The 26,263-nt window shown below is 37.5% G+C and overlaps 1 protein-coding gene across 2 annotated transcripts in view; it reads left to right on the top strand.

Moving 5' to 3' along the window:
• Window positions 1-26,263, top strand: part of chrna8 (cholinergic receptor, nicotinic, alpha 8) — a 117,338-nt gene that overhangs the window by 19,440 nt on the left and 71,635 nt on the right. For both annotated transcript variants that reach the window (XM_015345881.2, XM_015345880.2), the window contains one exon: window positions 22,333-22,472. In XM_015345881.2, the coding sequence (XP_015201367.1) occupies window positions 22,333-22,472 (140 nt within the window). The remainder of the gene's footprint in view (window positions 1-22,332; window positions 22,473-26,263) is intronic.

The following is a 26,263-nucleotide window of genomic DNA, read 5'->3' as shown; positions in this document are numbered from 1 at the left end:
CAATTCTTTTCGACTAACTACATGCATTTCTAAATATTTCTATTTTTAATTCATATGAATTTCACTGTAGGTTCAAAGTTTAACTTTGTTAATTTATGAAAATGTCATTAACTAAACTCACTAATGCTTTGTGAATTTATAAGAAGATTATAAGAGTAACAGACAGGTGATTTTCCTGAAGAAAAAATAACAACAAAAATAATTTATAAGTAGGAAAAAAGAATTAGCTTTTTTTAAATCCGACAGTTCGTGAAAATAGTCTTTAGAAAGCTGTGGGGCTTCTCTTCAACAACACAGTGTCTTCCATTTCTTAAATTAATTTATAGATTTTGCTTGCCTGTTTACTAAACTCTAGTGTGAAAGTATTCTGGTACAGGTTTATTTCTGAGGTACCAAGCAAAACACATTAAAACAAACTCCCATTCAGAAACTGAAATATGGAAAACCCAGGGCCATATTTATCAAAGCATTCATCACCCAAAATGTACTTACCATACCACACCAAAATGCTCATGTGATTTTTAGCAAGGATGCCTTTATTGTTATGTCTTTACTAGCTTCAGGACTGAGCAGGCCTGGAGGAGAGAAGTAACTGGAATGTTTTAGCAAATCTTTCACAGTTGTTTCACTTGATGTGGAAATTAAAATCTAAACTGTTCAAATAAATACAAATTCACTAAACATGCCCATAGATATGTTTTTCTGAGATATCAAGGGAATTAGGAAAGGAGACATGAAAAGGAAACACATAAAGCATAATAAATTAAATATGTACAGAAATTTAATCTGTATTTCAACATTAAAGAAAGGTAATGTCCGCAGGGAACAACTAAAAAGCACCTTGAAGCACTTCAGGCAATTGAGTTAAAATACAAAAAGTGGGTGTAACCTCACAATATATTAGAGAACAATATTTTTTTAAGGATTTCGAAATTGTTTAATTAAAATAAATCTATTTTCATAAAGGTTCCCTTTAGAACCTGCAGCAAACTTTCACAAAAAAAGTCTTGAAATAAATAAAATCCCCAAAAAACACTTTAACACCCCCTTGTGGTTCAGACTCATCTTAAGACAGTAGGTGAGTAGAGGGCCGTTCAAGTATCTTAATAGAAGCTTCATGTGAATAGATGAATGATTCACATGTACTGTAACAATTGGTCTGACTGATAAAGAGGTTACAGTAGTTACTGATACTGTCAAATATAAAAATAAGATCTGGAGTTAACTTTTGTTAAAAACAGTTTGCTGAAAAAAATGTAAGATTTCTAACGAATGTCTAAGAGGTTTAGAGAACTACAATTGGAAATAACTTATCAATTAAAATGAATTTGAGTTTGTGTTCCTAAAACATGCAAGCAAAGCTGTGATTTATTATCTAGTGCAAATTCATAAATCCACCAGGTAGAAACATTAAATCTGGATTAACATCACTGACGGAATCTCTTTCTTTGTTGACTCATTTCTTAAGCCATTCATACATATCCTTTCATCTTACCTTTGAGATACAACTGATGTTATCAATTAATTACAGAACATAATGAAAACTGGTATTATTATTACAATGGATGCTGGTTCTTTGTATACCAGCATCCTACATAGTGGTGGTATTAAAAATGCTTTATTGTTTAGAGAAATCTACTGATTATTTGTTATCCCAAATACAGTAGATGCAGTGGCTTATTTATAATTATTTTTTGCTAGAAGGTGATTTTCATCTTGAAATTCAAGATACGGGAATGGATTCTAGGTATGGCCCTTTCTTATGCAAATATGCATGTGGAAAGATTTGGAATAGAGGCTCTGATTCTTCATCTTGTTGTGTTTTTTGGATGCTCTTTACCTAATTTAAAAATCTACATCTGTAGTGCTATTGTAGTGTTATAGAACAATTACCTGGACTTGGTTATACAACAGTACTGGATCTTCACTCAGAACACAATTATTTCAGGAGTTCAAGACCTCTTCCAGCATTCTCCCATTAAAGTTGTAAATGGCAATCTCTTTCTGTATCTATTTCCCAGTAAATACTGTACATTTCCAGTGGCCATTTACTTATTTCCATGCCTTTGTCTGCTACTGTAAGCAGGATTATCCTATATTTAACATAAAACATACCTGCTTTCCTTTCCCAGATTTCTATTTCAACTATTTATGTTTTCTTCTCTGATCCACTTTACAAGTCCTGAGGCCACTCAACAACCACCACAGTGCTCCATTGACTCCTCTCACTCTCCCTTCTTTCCTCTCTCTAGCCCTCTTCCAGTTGTCCTCTGGTTACTACCGCTCTCCTTGTCCGCCTTCTACTTCCGATCTACCCAAACCTTTTCGTCTTCACCCTATCCTTCCTCTATGCCTTGGCTCCAGCAGTGTCTTTCGATGTCAATTAGCCCTGTCCAGTCCTCGCTCCGTGTAGCAAAGTAACTCATGATCTATCATCTTTTCTGTTCTTCCTCTCTCTGACTACAAACTTATCCTAATAGGTGGGCTCACAGTTATTCTCACATACTGTAACAGCACAATTCTGAGCTTTCAGTCTCAGAACTCTCCTATGCCCGGTATCAATAGTCCAATTGTTTATTTTCTGGATTACACATCCATTGTTTTCCATCTTATTTCTGTGCTTAAGGTAAGAAACGTGACCAAAATAACATATGTAATCGCGTCTCACTTCATACATGTACTTTTAATCCCACAACTTTAAAAAACATGAATTCGGGTCCCTCTCCAGCTACAGTACATCATTTAAGCTACTGTATGTTCATAATTCTTTAAGGGGCTCTTACAGTATTTTTCTCATTTCTTTTGTTTCACCTCTTGTATGCCTACCCTACTCCACCATCCATCCATTTTCCATCTGCTTTATCCAATTCAGGGTAATGGGGGAGCTCTAACCTATACCAGAAAGCAACAGGGACAAGGCAGGGTTCTCCCTGGACAAGACACCAGTCCTTTGTAGGGCACACAAAGACACAACATCAGAGTGAGTTTTCTAGTACTAGTACTGTACATATGTCTTTGGACTATGGGACGAAACCGGAGCACCTGGAGGAAACCCACACAAACTCAGGGAGAAGATATAAACTCCATGCAGATAGCACCCTGGTCCAGAATTGGACCCAGGGCCCCAGTGCTGTGAGTCAGCACTGCTAACCATTACAGTATGCCACCATGCTGTCCCGTACACCAATGCATCTTTTAAACCAGTGCCAAAGAAGCCTAACATGGCTCTCGACAATCTTAACAACTTTCGCCCCATCTCCAACTTACCCTTTCTCTCTAAAATTCTAGAACGTGCTGTCACACTTCAGTTACATAACCACCTCATGACAAACAACCTTTTTGAACCCCTCCAATCTGGCTTCCGTCAACTTCACAGCACAGAAACCACCCTAGTCAAAGTCACCAACGATCTCCTAATAGCTTCTGATTCTGGTTCTCTTTCCATACTCATCCTTATCGATCTCAGTGCTGCCTTTGACACTGTTGACCATAACATCTTGCTTTCTCGTCTCGAGACTGTGTTTGGAGTCTCTGACACTGCCCTCAAATGGTTTAAGTCTTACCTCACTGATCGCTGTCACTTTGTCTCTCTCAATGGGTACAGGTCTGAAATTGGTCTTGTCAAGTCTGGTGTCCCTCAGGGCTCAATACTGGGCCCCTTGCTCTTCAGCATTTACATGTTCCCACTTGGTCAGCTTTTAAGATCACATGGCCTCAGCTTTCATTTTTACGCTGACGATACTCAAATATACATCCATACCAAACCCGACACTGATGTGGCTGTCTCTATTCTATCTAATTGCATCTCTGACATAAAAATTTGGATGACTCAAAACTTCCTTCATCTTAACTGTGACAAGACTGAAGTCATGCTTATTGGTACCCCCCATCAACTTCGTAAAGCCAGTCCTGTAACCCTGTCTGTAGATGGCTCTGTACTTGAGCTCCAATCAAAATTGAAAAACCTTGGGGTTATATTCGATTCTGGCTTAACATTCGACCCACATGTACAGCATACTGTCAAAACATCTTTTTTTCACCTTAGAAATATCGCAAGACTACGCCCTATGCTATCATTAACTGTGGCTGAAAAGCTGATCAACATATTTGTATTCTCTCGAATTGACTACTGCAATGCTCTGCTCCCTGGGGTATCTAAATCTACTCTGAACAAGCTGCAGTATGTCCAAAATTCAGCAGCCAGAATCCTGACCAGGTCTAGTGCAAGTGTTCACATTACTCCTATCCTGGAGTCCTTGCACTGGCTTCCGGTCAAATTCCGCGTAGACTTTAAAATCCTCATGCTCACCTACAAGGCTTTACATGGCTTGGCACCTCAATACCTGTCTGAACTTTTATCGCCCTACTCCCCACCTCGCAACCTCCGCTCTTCAAATTCTGCCCTCCTTACTGTCCCCCAAGCCCGTCTACATTGTATGGGCGACAGGGCCTTCTCCTGCTATGCCCCCAAGCTCTGGAACACTTTGCCCAAGGATATTAGAGAGTCACCTTCTCTAAACTCCTTCAAATCCAGACTCAAAACCCTCCTTTTCAGAAAAGCCTTTACTTAACTGGTTCCATTCTTCACCCCTCTGCTCTTCTTAATACCATCTTCCACGGTCTCCTCTATTGTTATTGTTGTATTGTTGTAATTATAATTGTGTCCTGTCTTGTGAAATTTTCTTATTTATTGTTGTAGTCTTCTTATTTATTGTTATTGTCATCCTGTAAAGCACTTTGAGAAGCCACCTTTAAAGGCGCTATATAAAATAAAGTTTATTATTATTATTATTATTATTATTAAACTGCAAGTTATAAATTAGGCTGTCACGCTTGTATTTTAAATAATGCTGTAGTATTACTTTCTACAGCAAATACCTTTGGTCATCTACAAACCTCTGAAGATTTAGAGATGTTCCTACTTGCAGGTTTGGGGAGAGTGGTTTTGCAGCACAGTGAACTCCAGAAATATCCCACATTTCCTCATACCACTTGTGTGAAAAACCTGTTCTCCTTTCATATCTGCTTGCCTTTGGGAGCCTCCCTGAGACAGTCCTCATTTACAGTCATGTCTGGTGTTCATTTCAACAACAAAGGGTGCTTTCATTCACTTCACATTACGAGTGGTACGCAGATACCACGCCTGTCAATCTGCAATCTGTGTGTGTTGTATCCTTCAATGGTTATGTCATTCATATGACTGATTTACTCTCACTTCAGAAATTCAGGAAGCTGGCTCCTGAATAAAAACAATCTTGCTTACTCAGAACTGTTATCACTGTTATCCCTGTAAATATGCCACTGCTCATTCATACACAAACATTATACTTGTTAGCCTAGCAATTGGTCCACCCCCCACATACAGTACATGCAAGTTGACATGAACGTGTTTCCTAGGTGTTTCCTGTTCCCAAATATATTCTCAATTTTTGCTTCCTATGTCAAAATCAAATCAAAACCTTGTCATTAAAGTATTTTTATTTTTATTCCTTTCTAATTCATGAAACAGTAACACAAATCAACCGTCTACAGAATAATGTTTAGCAAGAAGGGCTCCAAAAAGTGAAATTTTTCCCTTCTAACCATACTCTCACCTGTGAACTTGAACTTGAACTTGAACTTTATTGCCATATGTAACCGGTACTGGTACAATGGAATTCTTACTTACAGAAAGTCTCTCGATTGTAATACAAGTGTAAAAAACAAAACAAAGTGCAAACAGTGCATCAAGACAGTATACAAACAAACAATAGACAATGTGCAAGTAAACATGTAGACAGTTTGAATGTAAACAATACAGACGTGTAAACAATGACTGGAGATGTGCAATAGATAAGAAATCATAAAGAGGTAGATGGTGATGGTGTAGGTGTGGTCCGAGGGGGATGGCTAAATGTGTTCGCCAATCTCACTGCTTGTGGATAGAAGCTATTGAAGAATCTAGTGGTATGTGTCCGTATGCTCTTATATCTCTTGCCTGAGGGCAGTGGGGTGAAGAGCTCATGCCCGGGGTGGTGACTATCCTCTGTGATGGCCAGAATTCTACCACGGCAGCAGTCCTCATAGAGCTGTTTAATCTCGGTGAGACTGTAGCCGATGATCTTCTGGGCCATATTGACCATTCTCTGCAGTGCCTTTCTTTTTTCGCGAAGAGGTTGCCATACCACACGGTGATCCCGTTGGTGAGGATGCTCTCAATGGTGCAGCGGTAGAAGTTCACCAACACATGTATTGGCATCCCCCATCGCACCTCAAGAAATAAAGGCACTGCTGAGCCTTCTTCATGATAGAGTCAGTGTTCACAGTCCAGGTTAGATCTTTAGAGATATGAATTCCCAAAAACCTAAAGCTGGTGACTGTTTCCACTTCCGTTCCATCAATACTGAGTGGGCTGTGAGTGTGTGGCCTGTGTCTCCGAAAGTCCACTATTAGCTCTTTCGTTTTCTTTATGTTCAAGTCAAGGTTATTGCTATGACACCACCTAAGCAGCTGTACGACTTCATCCCTGTAAGTGGACTCGTTATCATCAATGATCAGTCCTATTATAGTGGTGTCATCTGCAAACTTAATGATGCGGTTGTTGCTGTGTCTTGCTGTGCAGTCGTGAGTGAACAGGGAGTACAACCTTGGACTCAGACAGCAGCCTTGTGGGGTTCCAGTGCTCAGGGTGAGTGGTGTTGATGTTTTATTGCCTACCCGCACCACCTGTGGTCTCTCGATAAGAAAGTCCAGCTGCCAGTTGCAGACAGAGTTGCACAGACCTAATCCCCTGAGCTTTGTCACCAGTTGACTGGGTATGATGGAATTGAATGCTGAACTGTAGTCCACAAGCAGCATTCTCACATACGAGTTCTTAGTGTCCAGGTGATCCAAGGCTGTATGCAGAGCCAGGGAGACAGCATCATCCACTGATCTGTTGTTCTGGTAGGCGAACTGCAAGGGGTCCAGGGACTCTGTGATGGAGGAGTTGATGTGTGACAACACCAGCTTCTCCAGGCATTTCATCACCACAGATGTTAATGCTACTGGGCGGTAATCATTCAGGCATGTCACTTTTGCCTTTTTGGGGGTTGGAACAATAGTGGTTTTTTTAAAGCAGGTGGGGACCATGGACTGTGACAGGGAGGAGTTAAAGATGTCCGTAAACACTGGTCAGCTGGGCTGCACATGTCCTCAGTACCGAGGTGGTATCCCTGTTGCATTGTCTCAGTGTGATCACTGGACTGATGAGGGCAATTCTTATTGATGAAAGTCTTGTTGATTTTCCATTGCTTGTTTTGATGCATTAAAAAAGTGACAGACATTTTGGCATCTTCGCAAAGATGCATTTCACCTGTGGCTTTCTCTTAGAATCAGAAACATTCACGTGTTTTCCATTCCCTCTGTAAATAATTATATTTAAAATAACCAGATTTGAGTTGACACTTTGACATGTGAATAAGATGTAACTGTCACACCCAGTACATCTAGAGGGCGCTCTACTTCTGTCCTGTTCCTAGTTCCCTGTGATTATTCATGTCTTTCCGGTGTGTCTTGTTGTGTAGCCTATTTCCTTCCTGTGTCTGCTCTGCTCCTGGCTCAGCATTGAGGGTACGGATGTCCTGAGACCCGCCTAGCACCAGGTCGCTCCTGTCTGTGGCCTGAGGGCATAGGTTTCTATACCGACATTGTCTGACCCCCTGAGCCTGGGCTGACCTCCGCGTTGCCCCCCTTTTTACCGCTACGCATAGGGTCTTTACTGCTCTCCTGGCCATTCCACTGCTAGCCCTTCCGACATCCGTGACAGTAACCTTCATACATTACGTGCTGTGCAGTGCATGAGAAAAGTGTTTTCAATAATGTCCTGAATCAATCTAATCATAATTAGATAGTCACATAAACCAGTAAAAGCTTGACTGTAAATTAAAGGAGGCTCAGAGACAAGACACATATTCCGCTCAATCCTACTATTCACTTTCCTATTCCTGGTACAGTACTGCATATAGATTGTACTGTTCACCTGTTCTAGGCATTCATTGTGCTACTGACAGAATGAGTATGATAATGGGTGTACTGTACACATTTATTGCATAAGGTTTCTATAATGTTTCATTAAGCAGCTAGGTTTTAGAAGTGTGGAACAAGCAGCAAGCATGTTGTTGACACCCTGGTTTCTTCCAAGAAATAGCTGGCTGATATCCCTGGATTCATTAACGACTATTAACTAAATGGCCTAGATGGGCAGAAAAGGCCTCTTCTTCTTTGTGACCTTCCTTGTTTGTACACGACAACCTCAACTCATGCAGAGCTGATGATAAAAGAGAACACTTGCATAAGTATCATTTTGATAATGTCATAAAACCCAGAAAGGATATTGTCACATTCAGACAGTGACAAAGACGACAGATGGGCTTGCATTAATGTGACATAAAGCCACATTTAGAGTGAACCAAATCATTCATTCTTTCTACTCAATGAGGCTGCACAACCAATCTCTGAATGTGCTTTCGCTGTGTAAAACTGTTTTGTGATACTATCTACACTATGTTTAGTGAGAATAGTTACGTTTCTTTACCTTTCTTTTGGTGACACAGACTAGTCTTTTTTCCAAAAACTGTTAATATTTAAAAAAAAAAGTATCTTTTAAAAACAGAATGTTACTGGAATTTAGGGAAATTCCTAGGAATTGTACACACAAAAACGGAGACAGTAAAAAGCTGTTTCATGAATTTGACAAAACTAAGTCATGGTACAGTATATTAGTAGAATATTTAAACCCATTGTCCATTTTTATGCCCTGCTTAGATTTTGCTGATGGGCTCTTTTCTTCAAGTATTATTTATTGCATAAGGCTTGCTCTCAAAACAGGGCACAGTATTTTCGTAGTCAAATTCAATTTGGTGTTTAATACTGGTGAACTGAAGAATAGTAGATTTAAACTGAGGAAAACAAATACAGATTTATTTTTTTTAAATGCATGCCCCTCTGCACTTTTTATACATGCAGAAGGCAGACATTCAAACCGTTAGCAGAATTCTGTTCAAGCTTTCCGAATAGACATCCTGTTTTTATTTTATTTCTTCCTTCTTCTGTCTTTCTGTAACAGTGCCTCACTTTTACAGTTGAAAGTGGTATTTCAATTTGAGGTACAGCATGACAAAAGTTCCTTCTGAAAAAACAGATTGTAACCCTTTTGTTTTGCTTTTTGGACATTGATATATGTTCTTCCTGCCTGTTGCTTGCTGGGATAGATGCAACTCTGTATTGGATAAAATGGTTAGAAAATGGATAAATGGATCAATACAGCGTGCCTTCTGTTTTCCTCTGTGGGAGAAATACACCTCGCTTAAAGAAGGCTTTACTGGGATATGTTCTGAGAAATTCTAGCAAGATTAATTTAATTCCTCTTGCTCTTGCCTTCCCCACTCTCCTGTGTTTCACTCTTTCACACCTCCTGTAATAAAATGTTCCTACAATTTGCTCCAAAGAAACTTTAAATCGGATCCCTGATTGTGAGAGAAGGCTATTGGAGTGGGGTTGTTGTCTTCCCAAAACATTTTCTGTACATTCATCAAAGCTCAAGTTACAAAGCAAATCAGTTTCCTGGGTTGAAGGTGGCAGCCAGCAGGAGATGTTGACATTAATCGCTTATTTGCTCATTTTATTTATTCAATTTTGTTTTTGCTTAATGGAGTTTATAACAGAAAGTTATTAGGAATACTAGATCCCAGTCTCGCCCTCTTCAGCTCTCCTACATATACATAGACATATCTCGCACCTGGGACTTTGCCAGCCCGCAATACTGTAGCGTGTTAACTAAGCTGGCTTCAGCATTGTTCACTTCTCCTGCCACTCTTTCAGAATAGGTGTAGCATGCTTTACAGCTCATAGAGGAATATCAATCCCTCCATCTTAACTGCAGGTCAATAGTCTTCTGAAGCGTATCAGTCATATATGAGAATCAATAAGACCAAAACCTTGTGCATATGATAGTTGAGAATTCTGCATGTTTTGGGGGCTCTTTTCACCTCGCATCTAAGCTGCCAATCCCTCAGCTAGGCGAGGGACACCAAATACTCCCTAAGCCTTTTGGCCCTCTGTTGCATTCGGTAGGACTGAAATACTGATATGGAGTTTACACATAACAGAAGTTCAGGAGGAAGGTTAGATCCTAATCTCTACAGGTACATAGTATGTACATTATACTGTATGTCACAAATAGGATTTCTCTTCACACATCTCTCTTTAGAACTCCACCTGCCATCACATCTACACCCCTACAGCACCTCTGTAACTCACTTCTAACAATAGTGAGTAGCCTCACAACTAGACTTCTATTCCCTAAGCTACTGTAGGTGACTCACACAAGGTACTTTATACATATTTCATCCCTGTGTCGCTTTCATTAGAATCTAACCAAATACTGAAATGTCCCAAAGGAATGTCTTATACTCTGTGGATATGTTAATAATAACAGTACTGGCCAAACTCACACCTGCTTAGCTTCAGTGGGTTGCCAATTGTGAGTTGCAACGTGATAGCTCCTGGCCTTGGCCATTAATGTTAATGGAGGTTAACGGAGAAAAAGGTGTTTTACCCAGGTCTACTAAATGTGGAAACAGGCTAAGTGGTAAAACAAACAGCAACAGGATGAATTTAGAAGATTTGTGTTTCATTGCAGCATCTGCTCTACATTTAATGACTCCATTTAAACTTTAACTAATTTTCCCAAGTTAAGTTTTGTGTAAACACTCATTTGTTTTCTCTTTACCAAGCAGTACTGTCTTTAAACTCTAAACTCTCGAGAGAAAATCAAATAAACCTTGAAAACCACCCAGCCAATATCATTTGACATTCTATGAGGTTAATGGGCCTTATTTTCTGCTGTGGGGAAAATTGCTCCATCTATCACGACTGAATTAGATGGGCAGTTTGCCGACAATAACAATTTTGGCCCAGTAACCCCAAATGCTTCCACATTAATTGGGCAAGATATGAAAATTCATAATTTCACAGAAAGGGGAAATCATTATTTACAGTATGTGTATGTTTGTGTGCAGCAAAAGAAATGCCAAATATTCAGGCATTCATTAATGTTTTGCAATATACGCTGCTCTACAAAAATTAGGTTACTATTTGATCAGTGAGCTAGAAAAAGGGGATAAAAGCATAAGAGAAAATTTCAGTATAGAATAAAAAAGTGTGATGACATTCTTCAGTGACTGGTGATCCATTCAGGCTCTGTTGTGATGATTGTTAAGAAGATGATGACTGTATTGTCAGCTTCCGGTGAGATCAAAACTGCAGATGTTGTACTTCTAAATTAAGTGCATGAAGTATCCTACAGTACATCAGTAAGATAGCCTGATGTGTGTGCACAGAAGCACACAAACCATGTGTTACCTTCCATCTGTGTGAGCACTTCAAGATTTGAAGGTCACCTATTTCCTTCAAATTGCAGTTTTCCTTCATGAAAAACCCTAAATCAGGATAGGTTCAGATTCATTAATGAGAGCCTACTGCAAAAAAAAAAATGTTACCTTCGAGAGTATACTGTAGGTGAAGAGTTTTTACATTTCAGGTATTAGAAGCTAATCTGTGCAGCTAAGCTAACCTGTGCAAGGGGATTTGAAGAAATGGATGTCTGCTTATATGGGAGAGAAGAATATCAAGAAATATAAATTCTTTAAAACGATTTGTGAAGATGAAATCATTTGTTTGCTTGAATATTTAATATTTATTTACCTTTACTTTCCCAATTACTGATCTGGCCCAGATATTTGGATCTGCACCCAGGATGTGGCTGCGATCTGTATTAGTATACAGCTTCAGTATGTGTTAGCTTTAAGCTCCCCACATCAAATGACATTAAAATTTGACAGAAGCCAGACTTGACAAGCCTGTCTAATCTTCTAATCTTCAAAAATGTTTAAGGCCACTACTCCTTCCTTTGCTGACATAGTGTGCTCCTGTTTTGCCACTACAAATGTATTATGATGACCAATGTCTTACAGCACATCACACAGCATATATCTTTTCTGCCACTGAAGAACATCATAAGTTGCTATCATAGGTCTTACAGATGTGATTGACCTCTGTCCTTCCTTGTTAATGTTGCTGAATTGTTTTTACAGTGCCCCTGTACTACAAAATCTACCTTAACAAGACCAGATCAGGCAAATAAACTTACTGGGGTGCATACATCTACTGTATACTTTATGTAGTTTTCTGGCACTGATAACTCTTCATTTCATTTCTTAAATGTATCTGTTCTCTTTGTCAGTTATAACAGCTTATAATACTTAATGCTTATTCCCATTTTCTTATAACAGAGACTTCTTTCTCTAAAAATTGTGTAACATATAAGACGAAAAGTTTATTTATTGTTTTTCTTCTTCAAAATTTCATGAAATTGTTAATTGGTAGCATACATAGGCATGTAAGCAGTCAACTTTATATACCATTTTAATTTGTGTACTGTCTTTTGACAAATGAAGCAAAGCTATGAGGTCAATTCTACCTGTGGGCCAATTATAACATCCTTAGAAATTCACTCCAGTGGCTCAGTGATTTATTACAGTATGTTACAGTTACAGTATGGTAAAGTAATTTTAGTCAATCAATTCCTTGATAGAGAAATGGAGTATCAACAGCCATTTTGTATAAAAGCCACAATTTGAGAAAAAAGGTGATTAAAACCAGCTCTTTGGAGAGAGATCAATAAAACAATGTACAGTAATGTAGTAATTCATTGGGTTTTGTTTTGTATTTGTGGCTTTAATTAAACTTGCCTCAGATGAGAAGGTCAGGGACTTCAGTAAAAGGCTCGACGAACAGCAGAGTAACTGTCTCAGCTGGGTTGGTTACTTGAAAATCACAGATTTTAATGGGTATTCAGAGACAATATCTCACTGTACCTAAGTATACAGTATGGTAAGTTTCACTAATTAAACTGGATTTTAAAACCAGACTAGAGATTTAAGACAATCCAATAAAATCAAAATAACTTCAAAATCCCAGATTATCATGTCAACATATGGAACAACAAAGGGTCAATTTTATTATCATACTTATTATATTTATCATAGAATTAAAATGCAGCACGATTCTTCAGGGGGCATATTTTTCTTACATTTCTGTTAGGTGTTTTTATTATAATATTTCCACAGATGTACCAACTCCAAGCTTGTAGTTAGTCAACTTGGAGAGTGGTAAACAGCTGCTTTTGCCAAAAACATCTTATGCTTTTTATTTTACTTTGCAGTGTAGCTCATCCCTGATCATTTCAACAGTGCTGGAGTTAGGAGAAAAGGAGTACAGTTTGTTTGCTTATATGAAACCTTTAAATCTTTGGGTTTTTCTGAGAGTTTAAAGCTATCCATTTATGCTGTTGAAGCCACTATGGTTGGAGAAATAACCAAGTGTATACCTTGAGCTGGAGGAAGCAAATAGTCTTCTTTCCTTTGAAACATTGTTCTTAACATGATTCTTAAGAATCTAATATAAGACTCAAGTACAAAAATATCTTAAGCCAACAAGTAATTAGTAAAAACATACCAAAAGATTTTCTTCCATTGCATTTTTTATTTTTCTGTTTTCAGGTAGTTGTCTTCACATTTTTATTTTTTCCTTTTTGTTTGTCTGCCCTGATCCTGAAAGGCTTTGTGAAAATTGAAAATTAGTGTCAAGGGCAGAAAACATAGCATGTTTTACACACATCAATGTACGGACTGCAGGAAAGTGTTCTGTCTGGTTGACGTTTGTAAGGTACATAGGAAGGGCTCTTGTCTTGGTCTGCATGGCGCAAAAGAAGTAAATGGTTTCAGTGATCCACTGGGGGAAAATTGCATGGTTTGAATTACAAGATTAATTGATGAGTGCTTGTGGACCAAGGGAAAAATGGAGAAATGCTAATTAAAAGAAAGCTATTATTTGCACTTCTTTTGAAAATATTGTGCCCGTTGGTTATTAATTAAAAAGGAAGGGAAGAGAATCAAGCCAAGACATTCTAAATTGAACTGAGCTCTATTTAATCAAGACTGAAAGCTTAATTTTTCATATATGATTGAATGGCCTCTACTCATAGTTTACAGTTTTTGTTCTGGTCAGGAGAACACTTGTGAAGCCAGGTTTACTGTTTAATAAAATACAATCAAGGAAGAAAACATGATAATTAGAGAAAATGTAGTTTTGGCATATGCCTCCGATTCTCCCTTACTATAGTTGTAATGAATGGTTGCTATGGTTTTTCTTTTGCATACTGTTTCAGTCTCACTTTTTAAAATGGATGTCAAGTATAATTTTTATACTGGTAACTGGAGAGGTGGATTTGCTTTTATTATTTAGTCTGTTTTGTGATCAGTTGAAAGCCTGTACATCTGGAAATGTGGTGCATTCAACAAATCCATTGTTTATGAATGTATTTGCTCTTACTGATTGAGTTCAATACAGCTATCAGTTAAATTGTGTTCATTTTACTTGACCATATTATGGGAATTACCAGGGCAGCGATTTTTTTTGTGTGAATTAATTTGCAGAAATATTCATGGATAGCTGCCTACACAAGGAAATCAGCATGACTCTTATTCAGCTATTTCAATTGATTAGCTGGATCAAGCAAATAGACAGTAAATTAATGACTCCTATGAAAACTTAACTTGCATCAGCACGGATCTGAAGTTCATTAGTTTTTTGGTGGACCTGTGCTTGGCTGCTGTTGTGCCGTTGCTGTTATTTTGTTCATTCTTATATTACATATAATGTTGCTTTAAAATGTTACCTAAACTGGGGCTTGTGTGTGCTGTACTGTATATAGCCTTATCTTGAATTTTTAGAATGTGCAGGTTGACCTTCATACAGTAATTTACTCAAAGCTACAGTGAGTGACAGCAAATACTGTACTATATGTTCAATTATAGTGTCTTCCTGCTGGAAACACTACAAACATGGAGCACAAAGTATTCTGCTTAACACTATTATTTAACTTTCCTCTTATTTTAGAAGCAGTTAGATCATTTCTGCCAAATTGGAGTTCAGGCAGGTATTGTCTCGCATAGATCAACCCTTGAAGAGACATGTAGTGTCAAGCACAGAAGGGCCTTTAAAGAAGCATGTGTATTCTTGTGCACTAATGACATACTCCAGATGGTATTTGAATTGATGGGACTCGAATTCAGTGTTAAGAAATCTGTTCAGGTATAATTGTTAAATTTGCTGGCATGCATATGCATAAATCAGAAAGTAACCAAATAGAGAAACACAGAAAAACAGTGTGCTGGTGGTGGATACAGTTCACAATAGTTATTAGAAGAACTAGGCACTAATACGTTGCAGGTCAAGTGGGGCACTTGCCTTTAAGGGATTTACCATCATGGTGATTAATCTGACATGTGAAGACATGGAAATAGTCGGACTTGTTATTGAAACTGACACAGCCAGTAGAACGCACTGGAGGCTTGGTCAGAGCTCTGGAGACTGAACAGGTGGGTCTGTTTGAAAAACAGACAGATGTGCATGATGTTCTGACAGAAATAAGTCAGGTTTGTATCCCAAGCATACCGTAGTTGAGTGGTTTAAATCAATGTGCAAGGCAGTGAATACTTTTACAAGGAACCAATAGTTTAAACCTCCCCATTCAGATTCTCAGAAACTCTGAGTGTTTCGCATGACCGAAGGAGATCACATGATATGCCAGTCAATAGGAGAAATTTGTCAAAAGAATCAAACTTGTACTTCCCTTCAGACATGCCTGAATTGGTCCATACTGCACGAAGATTGGTTTTGATAGGTTGCAAAGTAGCGATACATTTAAATCTCCTTCTGCCTTTGATGAAAAGACAAAGTGTTTTGTCCCGTGAAAAAGCGTGCATATGTACTGTATGTGTTTAAATTCCAAAAACTAATATTAGCCCAAAGACATTTTGTATCAGATGTCGCTTCAGGTTTCATGGTTTGTCCTGAGAACCTCAGCGCAAGAAGGAAAAAGTAATTTCATGGTAATAATTGTAGCTCCTGCTATTGCCTCTCCTTAAATATTTACTCATGTATAATTATGTAGACATGGTCTGCACAAAGTACAGAGTGGACATATCTAAACAAGAGTGTAGCAATACTCAAATAATGATATGCTTAATTTACTCTAAATTACAATCATAACACAGTGTTAGGTTTTCTTTTTCAACTGGAATCTAAAGTTTTCTGCAAAGGGTGTTTCCTAATACAATACAATATTTCCTTATTAAAGTAGGCAGAAAAGAATTGTGAAGCTGTTTTAGCAAATTCAGATTATAATACCTTTTTTCTTTAAATATGAAGTCGTATACTATATGAAGTAGAATAGGATGTTTGACTTCATACACCTGTCTACCCTCCAAAAAAGTACAATACAGGCTCAAGACATCCTGAAGGTGGGTTTAGACAAGAGCATGCATCTGACAAAACTTAAACAGATCCAGTTCCTATGCAAATTACGTTTGTTTTCCTAGTAAAAAGATTTTTTTTTGACACAAGATTGCCAAGGGACTGCTATCTGCATACTATTAGGTTTGAAAAGAATTTCACAATTATAAAATAGCTGTCATAGCAAATGTTCTATTTCCATACTGGAGTATTGCAGTTCTTCTAGAGCAAATAGATACAGTAGTGATGTAAAACTACTGAATGTTTCATAATAGTAATTATTTTGTGCTGCCAACAGAGTTCTCAGATGGCACGTCAGACATTTTGTTGCTTTATTTTTTAATTAGTGCTCCTAATTATGTCCAGTTCTTAATAAAATAAAGTGATTGTCATGTATTAAAAATACAGAAATAATACAGTAGGTGTACTAATAATGGGACATTCATTATATTGTGGAAACAGAAAAGGACAATAAAGGTAATGTGTAATGACGGATGTCTGCAGTATACTCTATTGGGCCACAAGTGGGCAAGTGTAAAAAAGTTTGTTGTCCAAGCTATACAGTAGTCATAGCACAAAAGAAGATGGTAATGTCATGTGCTTACAGTTACCATTTTGCATTGTGGGGAACATGGTGTAGGAGTGATTACTGATGATTATAGAAATGTCTCTGTGTTTGCTACACAACAGAATTATACAATCATAGTAAATCAATTTAATTGAACTCCAAAATTGAGTCTGATCAAGAGGTTTAAGAAAACCTGTTCTATTGGGGGAAACGCTGTTAATATTGTCATTTAAAATGTAACAAGAAGTGTAACTAGAGTCAGTATTTAATGGTTATCCTAACACTAACCCTACACTGGGCTAAAATGAATGGTCATTTCAGCGTTTTTCAGCTGTTTGAAAATTTGCCTCAAGATGAATACTGTATGTACTGTACAGTATATAATGTATGTATACTGTATATTCCCTTTGCAGTTGAGAGACAGTTTTTCACATACTGTATATCCTTTGTAATCACTTTCATTTTTAAATGAAAGGGATTTAGTTATAGATTCAAAACATTAAACTCCAAACAACTAGCTAAAATGTCAATTCTTTATGGAACAACTATGAGGGTTAAGAAGCAAGGTCTTACCATTCTTTGAAGTTTAATGGGGTGTCACTAATACGCCCACTGCTACTGAAAGCCTCGTTATTTTCAATCAGCCAGCTATAGGCATTACACACAAATGCAGATATCCCAGATTTCAGAAATCCCACTTTACAAGTAGAAATGTCTTGGTTCCAATTGATGCTCTCATGCCATGCACACATTTTGCTCCCCTGAGAGTAATTTGGAAACTTTTAAAGACGTTACCAAAGTAGAAACTTTTGTTCCTTGCTGTTCCAGGCTTATTTGTATGACTTATTATTGGATATATCACAACAGTGTTGACAATTACACTTTTTTTCAGTTACACATGACAATAAGCAGAGAAGATTGTGCATCCTGGTAATGTAACTATGAAAGGAAAATAAACTCTTCAGGCCTCAGGTGTGTCCTTCAGATTATAACAAGGTCACCCTCCTGTAGTCCAGAAGGGGCCTTTGTATGTAATTGAGAACAGATTTTTTTAAAAATTGTTGGTACACTATGCAGTTTTGTCTTTCACAAAGCTTCGAGCTGTAGTATCCTTAGTAATGTTCTTTTTCATTAGGGTTGCTATGGGAAATAAAATGACTTGTTTGTTAAACCTGTAAAGATTATTCAAGTAAAAAAAAAAGAATTGACAGTGTATAGAGGAGCTATATTTGCTTTTGTGAAGGATGATAAAGTAGGTGAGGTACTGGAATGTTAATCATAGGTGGTCATTGCTACGGCTGTTATAAAATTATATGAACTGGATAAGTCAACAATAAAACCATGCTTGTTGTGCTCTCCATTTGATTTCTATGGGATGCATTATATCAAATTCATGACCTTTTGAGTTTTCCAGACCAAACGTTAATATGAGGAGACATCTATAGTCATGTTCATTTGGGAGGGATGGCCCTCTGAAGTAAACCCAGTAAAAACAGTGATGAGCCACTTCCACAGGGCTTTTCATACGGACACCAGCAACTATCTTTTAAGATCTCAGGGGATTCATTCTCTTCTGTTTGTTTGCAGTGACAAGGCAGATTGCCTTGATGAAAAATAAAAACCAGTTTCATTCCATGTGACCAGGAATGCTGAATCTTTTCTATGAACCAATTTCTGAGGCTCCAGTCTAACTGAGAATCCGCTTTCTGAAGAGTCACAACTGCTGTTTACCTGTTGCGCAGAAATAACCACCCTTGTGCTAAATCTTCTTTAATATCCCTCCACTTACTGGCAGGCTACTAGAAATAGGGCACAGCACTACTAAAGCTGCAGTGTATTTATTTTTTATCGTATTAGTAGCATCATCCACTTGATAGCTGTGAAAAGCTTCATAGTGACCAGCAAACTACCCTTATTTCAGTTTCTGACTTCTTGTGATACAACCAATAGGCAATATTCTGGTCTAAAAAAATAATAATACAGCATAGCCTTCAAGAATTGTGGTTGCAATCATAACATTGTAGCTCACTTTACCTGCTTTCACTGTACTCCGCAACAGCGGATTAAAATAATTAAATTATTATTATTTTAATTATTAAATAATTAACAGCAGAATAAAATCAATTAAAAAGAAACAAACAAACAATTGTTTTGCTTTATTCATGAAAATAAAGTACATTGCATGAAACCACAGGCTAACTAAAAATGTAGGAGGCTCATCAATGGATGAATTGAATTGGCTTTAGAATTCCTTGGGATAAAAAAAAGTGTTGGAATTATTGTCGCAAGGAATAATGCAACGAGTTATCAGTCATTTTCGTTTCAGTAGTTTTCAATCATTACTATGGATCATTATTATGAGAAGCGTTAAATGGTAATGTAAATACAAGCTGTCGAACATTCACTACAGCTTTGACATTGTAATGGAAAAAACAAACTGAAATATAGTTGTCAAGTTACAGGGGAAATATGCAGCTTTATTTCAGAGCAGGTGTTTCCCCAAAGACATTTCAATTAGCAAGACAGGTCAGAGCATAGATTCATTCCAAAGTGGGCCTCAGCCACCCAATCATATTTCACATTATTCCCTTCATTGACCTGACAGCAAAAGAATGGATTTTCTCTGTTCCCTCCTAATTTAGATGTACCTGATGCATTTTACGGCACATAGGGAAATAAAGAAGAAGGGGAAAAATGATTTGTGAGCATTCAAAAAAGCTTGAAATCTAAAAAATGGATTATGAATGCTGCCTCAAGTCTCATCATGTCATCGCAGGGTTGCTAATGCTTCATTACGATAGCTGCTCATTTTCAAAGTTTTGCTCTGAGCAAATCGAGATTCTGTTCAGGTTAAACCTGCAGTAGCCTAAAGGGAACTGTAAATAAGTAGAGAAGAAAATTTCTCAAACCATAAAAAAGAAAAAGGAACACCTGTGGTCTTCCAACTGATATGCAAGAGTTCCTATTTGCACAGGCATTAAATATGAACAGTGACCAATTAAAGGAAATTGTACAGAAATGTAGAACATTAATGAATCTTCAAGACAAAAAGGAATGCAATAAAACTATTAACATTAAAATGTAATTAAGGGAGTTTTTAATTTTCTCTGCTGCAAGAGATTTTAATGTGCAGAGCCACGAATATCAAATATTTATTATATTTTTAAATATGAAATGTAAAAGCTTTATTAAAATGTTCTGGACATTTCCCCCTTTGGAAACATTAGAAAGTCTACCGGCTAATAAAAGCACTATAGAAATACACACTTCAGCTTTTACAGCCTTTAGTGCTGTGTCTGAACCGACATACCCTGTATCTGAAAGGAATTCTTAACAAGCTACTTTATTTCAGGCATTCAGATATACAATAAGCACCGGGTGGTTATAGCAGGTTAAAACACTGCCATTGCAGACATAGAAATCCAGGATACACAAGATAACAGCAACATGAACATGCCTCATATTGAGTTTAAGAAGATTGTGATTGTATACACTTTCAAAAATCTCCTTGACTTCATAAATCAATGTAGTGGGACTCCTACCCATCAATTACATTAGGGACACACAGTCCTGGTCCTGGAGCACATGTGTGGCTGAGGTTTTCAAGGTCTTCTCAAAGCACCTCGGGAGCTGGGAGAAATGGTTACATTGGTCCCATTCAAACAATAGAAAGTTGATTTGGCTTGTTAAGAGATGAATTGGAATGAAACTCTGCAGACACACTTTGCCCACCCCGGTTTGTTTTTAAAATGGCGTAAAACATTGTGTGTTCCATCTTCTCCATAATTCTATGAAAATTAATGCGTCTTTCATTAATTTTCCGGTCTCACTAGTCCTCTGAATCAACTTGCAAGCTGCAATAGGTGATGAAATTCATAAAAAATCATATAAAAAAGTTTTAAACCATCATAAAGAAGAGTATTACATATTACATTACACAGTATTATGTACTGTACTGTAATAAAAATAGAATCTGTTATGGTCAATTCATTGTGAAATGTGCTTTTTAAATATGTCAAACAATTTCGGAGATATTTACTTCTTTTGCCTTCTATTCTATTTTGACTTCTTCATTTTTAAAAAAAAGTCATAAAAAAGAATGTGAGAACAAAGAGTTTAAACGACATAGGTAAAATTTACAGTATGCCAAATGAATGTTACGTCAAAATTGTAAAATGCACTCCTAAGACCCTATTTAAAATAATGTGTACAAATGTGGTTACCAAGTATGGAATTAAAACTAGAGAGGAGCTACCAGGTACTTTCAAAGGCTTAAAGGAATATATTGGTCTAACAAGCCAAAGTCACTTAAATGTCCTCGTCTTGAACAGAAAAGACTGAGGGGATCTGACGCAAATACTTAGAACTTTCAAAGGTCACGGCAAGGTTATCTCAGTGGATTTCTTAAGAAAAGTGATATAGGAAACTATGGAGGAAAGGGAGGAAACGAGACCTGAGATCAAGAGACTCTTTTTTACAATTATGCGATTACTGTGGAATTATGGAACAAGCTACACCACCATACTGTCGAAGGTGATACCCTGGCTTCTTTCAAGGAATGGTGAGATGAGATCTTCAGATTACTTAGACACTCGAAACTGAATCAACTACTGCATATAATATGGGTGGAAAGGCCTCCTCTACTCCATTTGTCACCTTATTTATTTCTAAATGTAACCTAAAGCTAATCACAGTAGGTCTAACAACCATCCAGATTCCCCAATAATAGATTTTATATCTGCTGCGATCCACGCTAGGTTACATTACGTTAAAAACAATCACAGACACGATGCCTTTCTCATTGCAAATCATTGCAAATGTGGAGTGCATCAGTAAAAGCAGAATACCTTATACTGAGTGAGTTAATCTTTAAATTTAAATCCAGACCAGCAAGTATTTTACACGCTGAAGAAAAAAATTGAACTCAGAGCATCAATAGAATAGAAAAGAACTCAAAGTGGCAGCAGAAAAGCATCTTGAAGGAATACACAATGAATTTGGGTCATCGACATCATGCAGTTATTGCCTCAAAGGAATACGCTACCAAAACAGACTTTTACACTCTGAAATTGACTTAATGCAAATGTGTCCCAGTAATTTGAAATCACAGTGTTAAATACAATGTTTTTGTTCAAACGTGATCAAATACATACATTGAATTACCCATAAATAAACTGTATGTTCTATTGTACTTATTATAAAATGTACTGTATACACATGAACTGTAAAGCAAAAATAATAGTTTTGACTTTGCAATTCCAATACATTTAGAGGGCACTGTAGATATAGTACAACTGACTGATGATACAGTGGCTGACGATGTATGCTGTATGTATTTCCCCTGAAGATTTGTCATTCCTTCTGTTTTATTGTTTATTGTCATGCAGAATCCCATCAGGGCGAATACCAAAGGAAATTGTACAAAGAACTGCTGGAGAACTACAACCGCCTGGAAAGGCCCGTTCTCAATGACTCCCAGCCGCTGCTCGTGGAACTTGGGATGACTTTGCTGCAGATTATTGATGTGGTGAGTCTGAAGATACAAGTATAAAACTGTTACATGGAAGAAAACACAACCATGGCCCTACTTTGTGTTTGCAAGCAACATATATACTGTACAGTGGGGATGGGCTGTCTTGTTGAACTGCTAACAATCATCGGGCTTCTGGTTAAAGTTAAAGATTTCAAGGGATGGTTATGGTGTGTGAGAACATTGCTGTCCGTAAATCCGCTGTGTGAGAGAGAGAATTTGTGAGTGTGTGTGAGTCCAGTGTTAGAGTGTTTGAGAGTGCCAGAGAGTGCAGAGTGGTAGAGGGGCTCTCCCCCAGCCGATACAGCGTAGCATGGGAGAGAGTAGGGTCTGTTTAACTGCACACCTCAGGTGGTGAGCATGAGGTGGCAACAAAGTGAGGGAGCCACCGATACTGCATGGGGGGTGAGAGGGCAGTGGTGGCTGAGCATGAGGGAAGGGCACAGCCTAAGGCTGTGGAAGTGTGTAGGAAAAGTGTGTTGAGTTTCGGCATGACGTGGGATGTGCTTCTAGAGAGACTCTGTGCTGTTAGTGCGAGGAGTCTCAGCATGACAGTGAAGCGCTGGAGATTGTGCTTTTTCCTGGTAACATCAGAGGAGGATGTCAGCAACTGGAAGCGGGCCTTGGAAGTCTAAGGGCCCATCACCCTGGAAGTTGTGTGTCATCAGGGAGCAGGAGGCTCCGAGATGAGTGTGAAAAGAGTGAGGCTCCTGGAGAGAGAGAAGAGTGTCATCGGTGTTGAGGGTGAAGCTTGTCAAGCCTGGGAAACCAAGAGCTAAGGGTCCGACGATAGGAGAGACCCCCGGAGGTCAGTGGCGTGAGCGAGTTTGAGTAACCCGAGAAGGTTATGAGGGGCATGTCTGGAGTAAGGAACACTCCTTTTCATGCCAAGGGTGGTGGTTACTACCCCTGTGGCATCACAACGCAGCGAACATACAAATTCCACCCAGATAGCACCTCAGGAACTGAATTAAAAAATGCAGAATTTCAATCAATGGAAGATCTTTTAAAATTCTGTAATGTACTAGTAAGAACTCATTTAGAATAATGTATTAGAATAATTTTGGATTCCACAATACAAAAAAACATATTCCTGGAATCAGTTAAAAGCCTAGCCAGATACCTGAGTTTTAAGGAATATTGTAATATGCCAGGATAAAACAGTCATGCCCTTTTATTCTGGAACACAGCAGAAGTTTTTAATTCGAGTTTTCAAAATCCTCAAGGGCACTGAAGAAGTAAACCCACTTGACTTCTTCAGAACAAACACTGACACACAAAGCAGAGCACACAAGTGGAAACTATGGGGAAGTGCCTTTAAGGCTGTGTTTTTCACACAAAGGTTTATGGGAATATGGAACAAACAGCCTAGCTCCACTGTCTATGCTGACACTCATCTTGCTTTCAGAGCACTTAGCTACTAATAAACAACTTAGACTGAACTACTTACTCTCATTTGTACACTTTCTTGTGTGCTTATGTAAACAAACAAAATCCACGTCTTCAACTGTAATTGAGGCAGCATGTATGTATACACTACATGTATATATCCTTGAATTTAATTTTTTATTGAAAGGGTAGGAAATTAAAACAACACATTTGTTCTTTATTTACTTAGGAACAAGTAATAGGTTTATTCCATGCTGAAAAGAGAAGAGAGAAAACACAACGTTTCGGCTGTGAAGCCATATGCATATTAAAACAAAAGCTACCACTTACAGTACCTCTCTCACGTAATACATTTTGTAAATAACAAAATAATCACTAAATATCTAAACCAAGAAAAAAAACAGTCCCTTCAGGTGTGTCATTAGCAGTAAAAATACATATTCCAGTACAGAATTAATCTTTACTGTTACCTTGTTTTGTGCCCATGAGTGAAGAAAAACAATATGCTCCTCACATATTGGTTTGGAGATAAGGTTTATGGTGGAAAATTATTGTTCCTGGGGGTAAAATAGAAATTGACAAAGGGTCATATTGCAGAAAACCGAGCTCTGTGGCACATTAGTTCTGCCGGTTGATTTACCCATGGCAAGTTACTATTCCCTTGACTTTTAGAATATTTACAGAAAATGAAAGGTGTATGTGTGTTAAGCAAAATGAGAAACAAAAAGTATTTCCTTGCTTCCTAAGGTACTTGATGAAACCATATTTCATAAGCTTGATGTACAGTATCTGAGGCTTGAGAGTAGTGCCTTTCCAAACCAGGATGTTATAATAAAAAATGATCATGGGGAAGGTGCAAGCAAGCAATGTAATGTCTTAAAAAGGTGATAATGGTTTTGATGATTAGTAATCTTACATTTCCTTTGTATTGAGTTGAGAAAATGGGCATTAGAGAACAGACGATTATGTTTGAAAGTGTTTTCTAAAGTAAAATGGTTGTAATACCTTGTCATTATCAAGCACTGTATTTATACACTTTGCAGTTGTTTGCATATATTTTAATGGAAGCTGAGATCGCTGCTGTTTTAATGTGGCATATACAGTACTTGTCGAGAGTGTACCGTACATTGTGAAAGAGACATTTTAAAACCCAGTCCTAGTAAAAGGTGAATGGGAACATAATGCTAAGCTTCAATCTCAATGTGCCCATACAGATAATATTGAACTACAGTTTTGGTTGAACTCACTTTCAGTGCGGTGCATAAAAAAAAAGGAAGCTTCCATTTAATTCAAACGTTTCTACAGTGCATTTTCTTTCATAGACGTGTTTTTTTCTTATCCAACAGTTTTCCTTGAAAAAAGACAACTTTTACAGTATTGGAAACATAATTCCCTCTGAATAAATCAATGTGTTATTTATGGTCTGATTGACTTGCTTTGATCAGATTAAAGTGGTGTAAACCACTGAAAAGCTACTGTAGAAGAGAAAATATTGAGTGAACGTTTACTGATTTTCTGTGCTGAAACTGTATTATTTATTCCTTCCTTTTAATTTAATCCACTTCCTATTACTGCATTAGCAGATCTGGACTGTTCTACTGCTTTAATGTGCGAAGGTGAATAATCAGTTCTGGATTGTTGTCTGATACAGGAGTATTTTATTTCCTATACTTGCATAGTTGAAAGTGACGATTGTAATATTTGTCTATGTTGGAAACACTACTGAAGTTAGATAGTATTAAACATATGATCAATTCAAACACATACATAAAGATGTGGGATTACTATATTTAAGTAAGCCTATATTTTCTTTCCTTAACAATTGAATGGCTTGTCTTGTCTTTTTATTCTCTTCATATTTACAAGGCTTTTGCCAGACATACAGTAAGTAAAACATCAGCATTATTGAATGTATTTTAACAAACTAAGGCAGGTAGAGACTTGTTTCAACCCAGACAGTTTAATGATTTTGAAGCTGAAACAGAGATTTTCTGAATAGTAGCAGTGCAAAAATCATAAAATTAGAGAAAGCTAAATTAAAATCTGATTTCCTTTTTTGAAGAAGGAATAATTTTGAGGTATGTGAGACTTTGTTCTGTCAGATGAAAGAGACGATGATTAGTTGATCAAAAGAAGAAGAGTTCAGATTCCTTTGAAAAAAAGGAAGAAAGAGAACTACTGTAGTTATTTTAATATTCAAATATTTTAAGCTTAAGCTTAATCAAAGCGGAGTGCTCAGGGTAGTATCTTTCTTGCAGCACTCTTAATTTAAAAACATTAATAATAATAATAATTCTTTATTAGCCCTATACAATTTCTTGCATTAGGAATTCATCTTTTGGCATACCCCAGCTTTTCTCTATGGAGACACAGACAGGGAGAAGCTTGGGGTCAGAGCA

Source organism: Lepisosteus oculatus, chromosome 1 (genome assembly GCF_040954835.1).
Source record: "Lepisosteus oculatus isolate fLepOcu1 chromosome 1, fLepOcu1.hap2, whole genome shotgun sequence".
In the NCBI taxonomy this organism is placed as follows: domain Eukaryota; kingdom Metazoa; phylum Chordata; class Actinopteri; order Semionotiformes; family Lepisosteidae; genus Lepisosteus; species Lepisosteus oculatus.
Note: the sequence above shows the minus strand (reverse complement) of the source record. Positions and strands in the feature narration are given on the sequence as shown.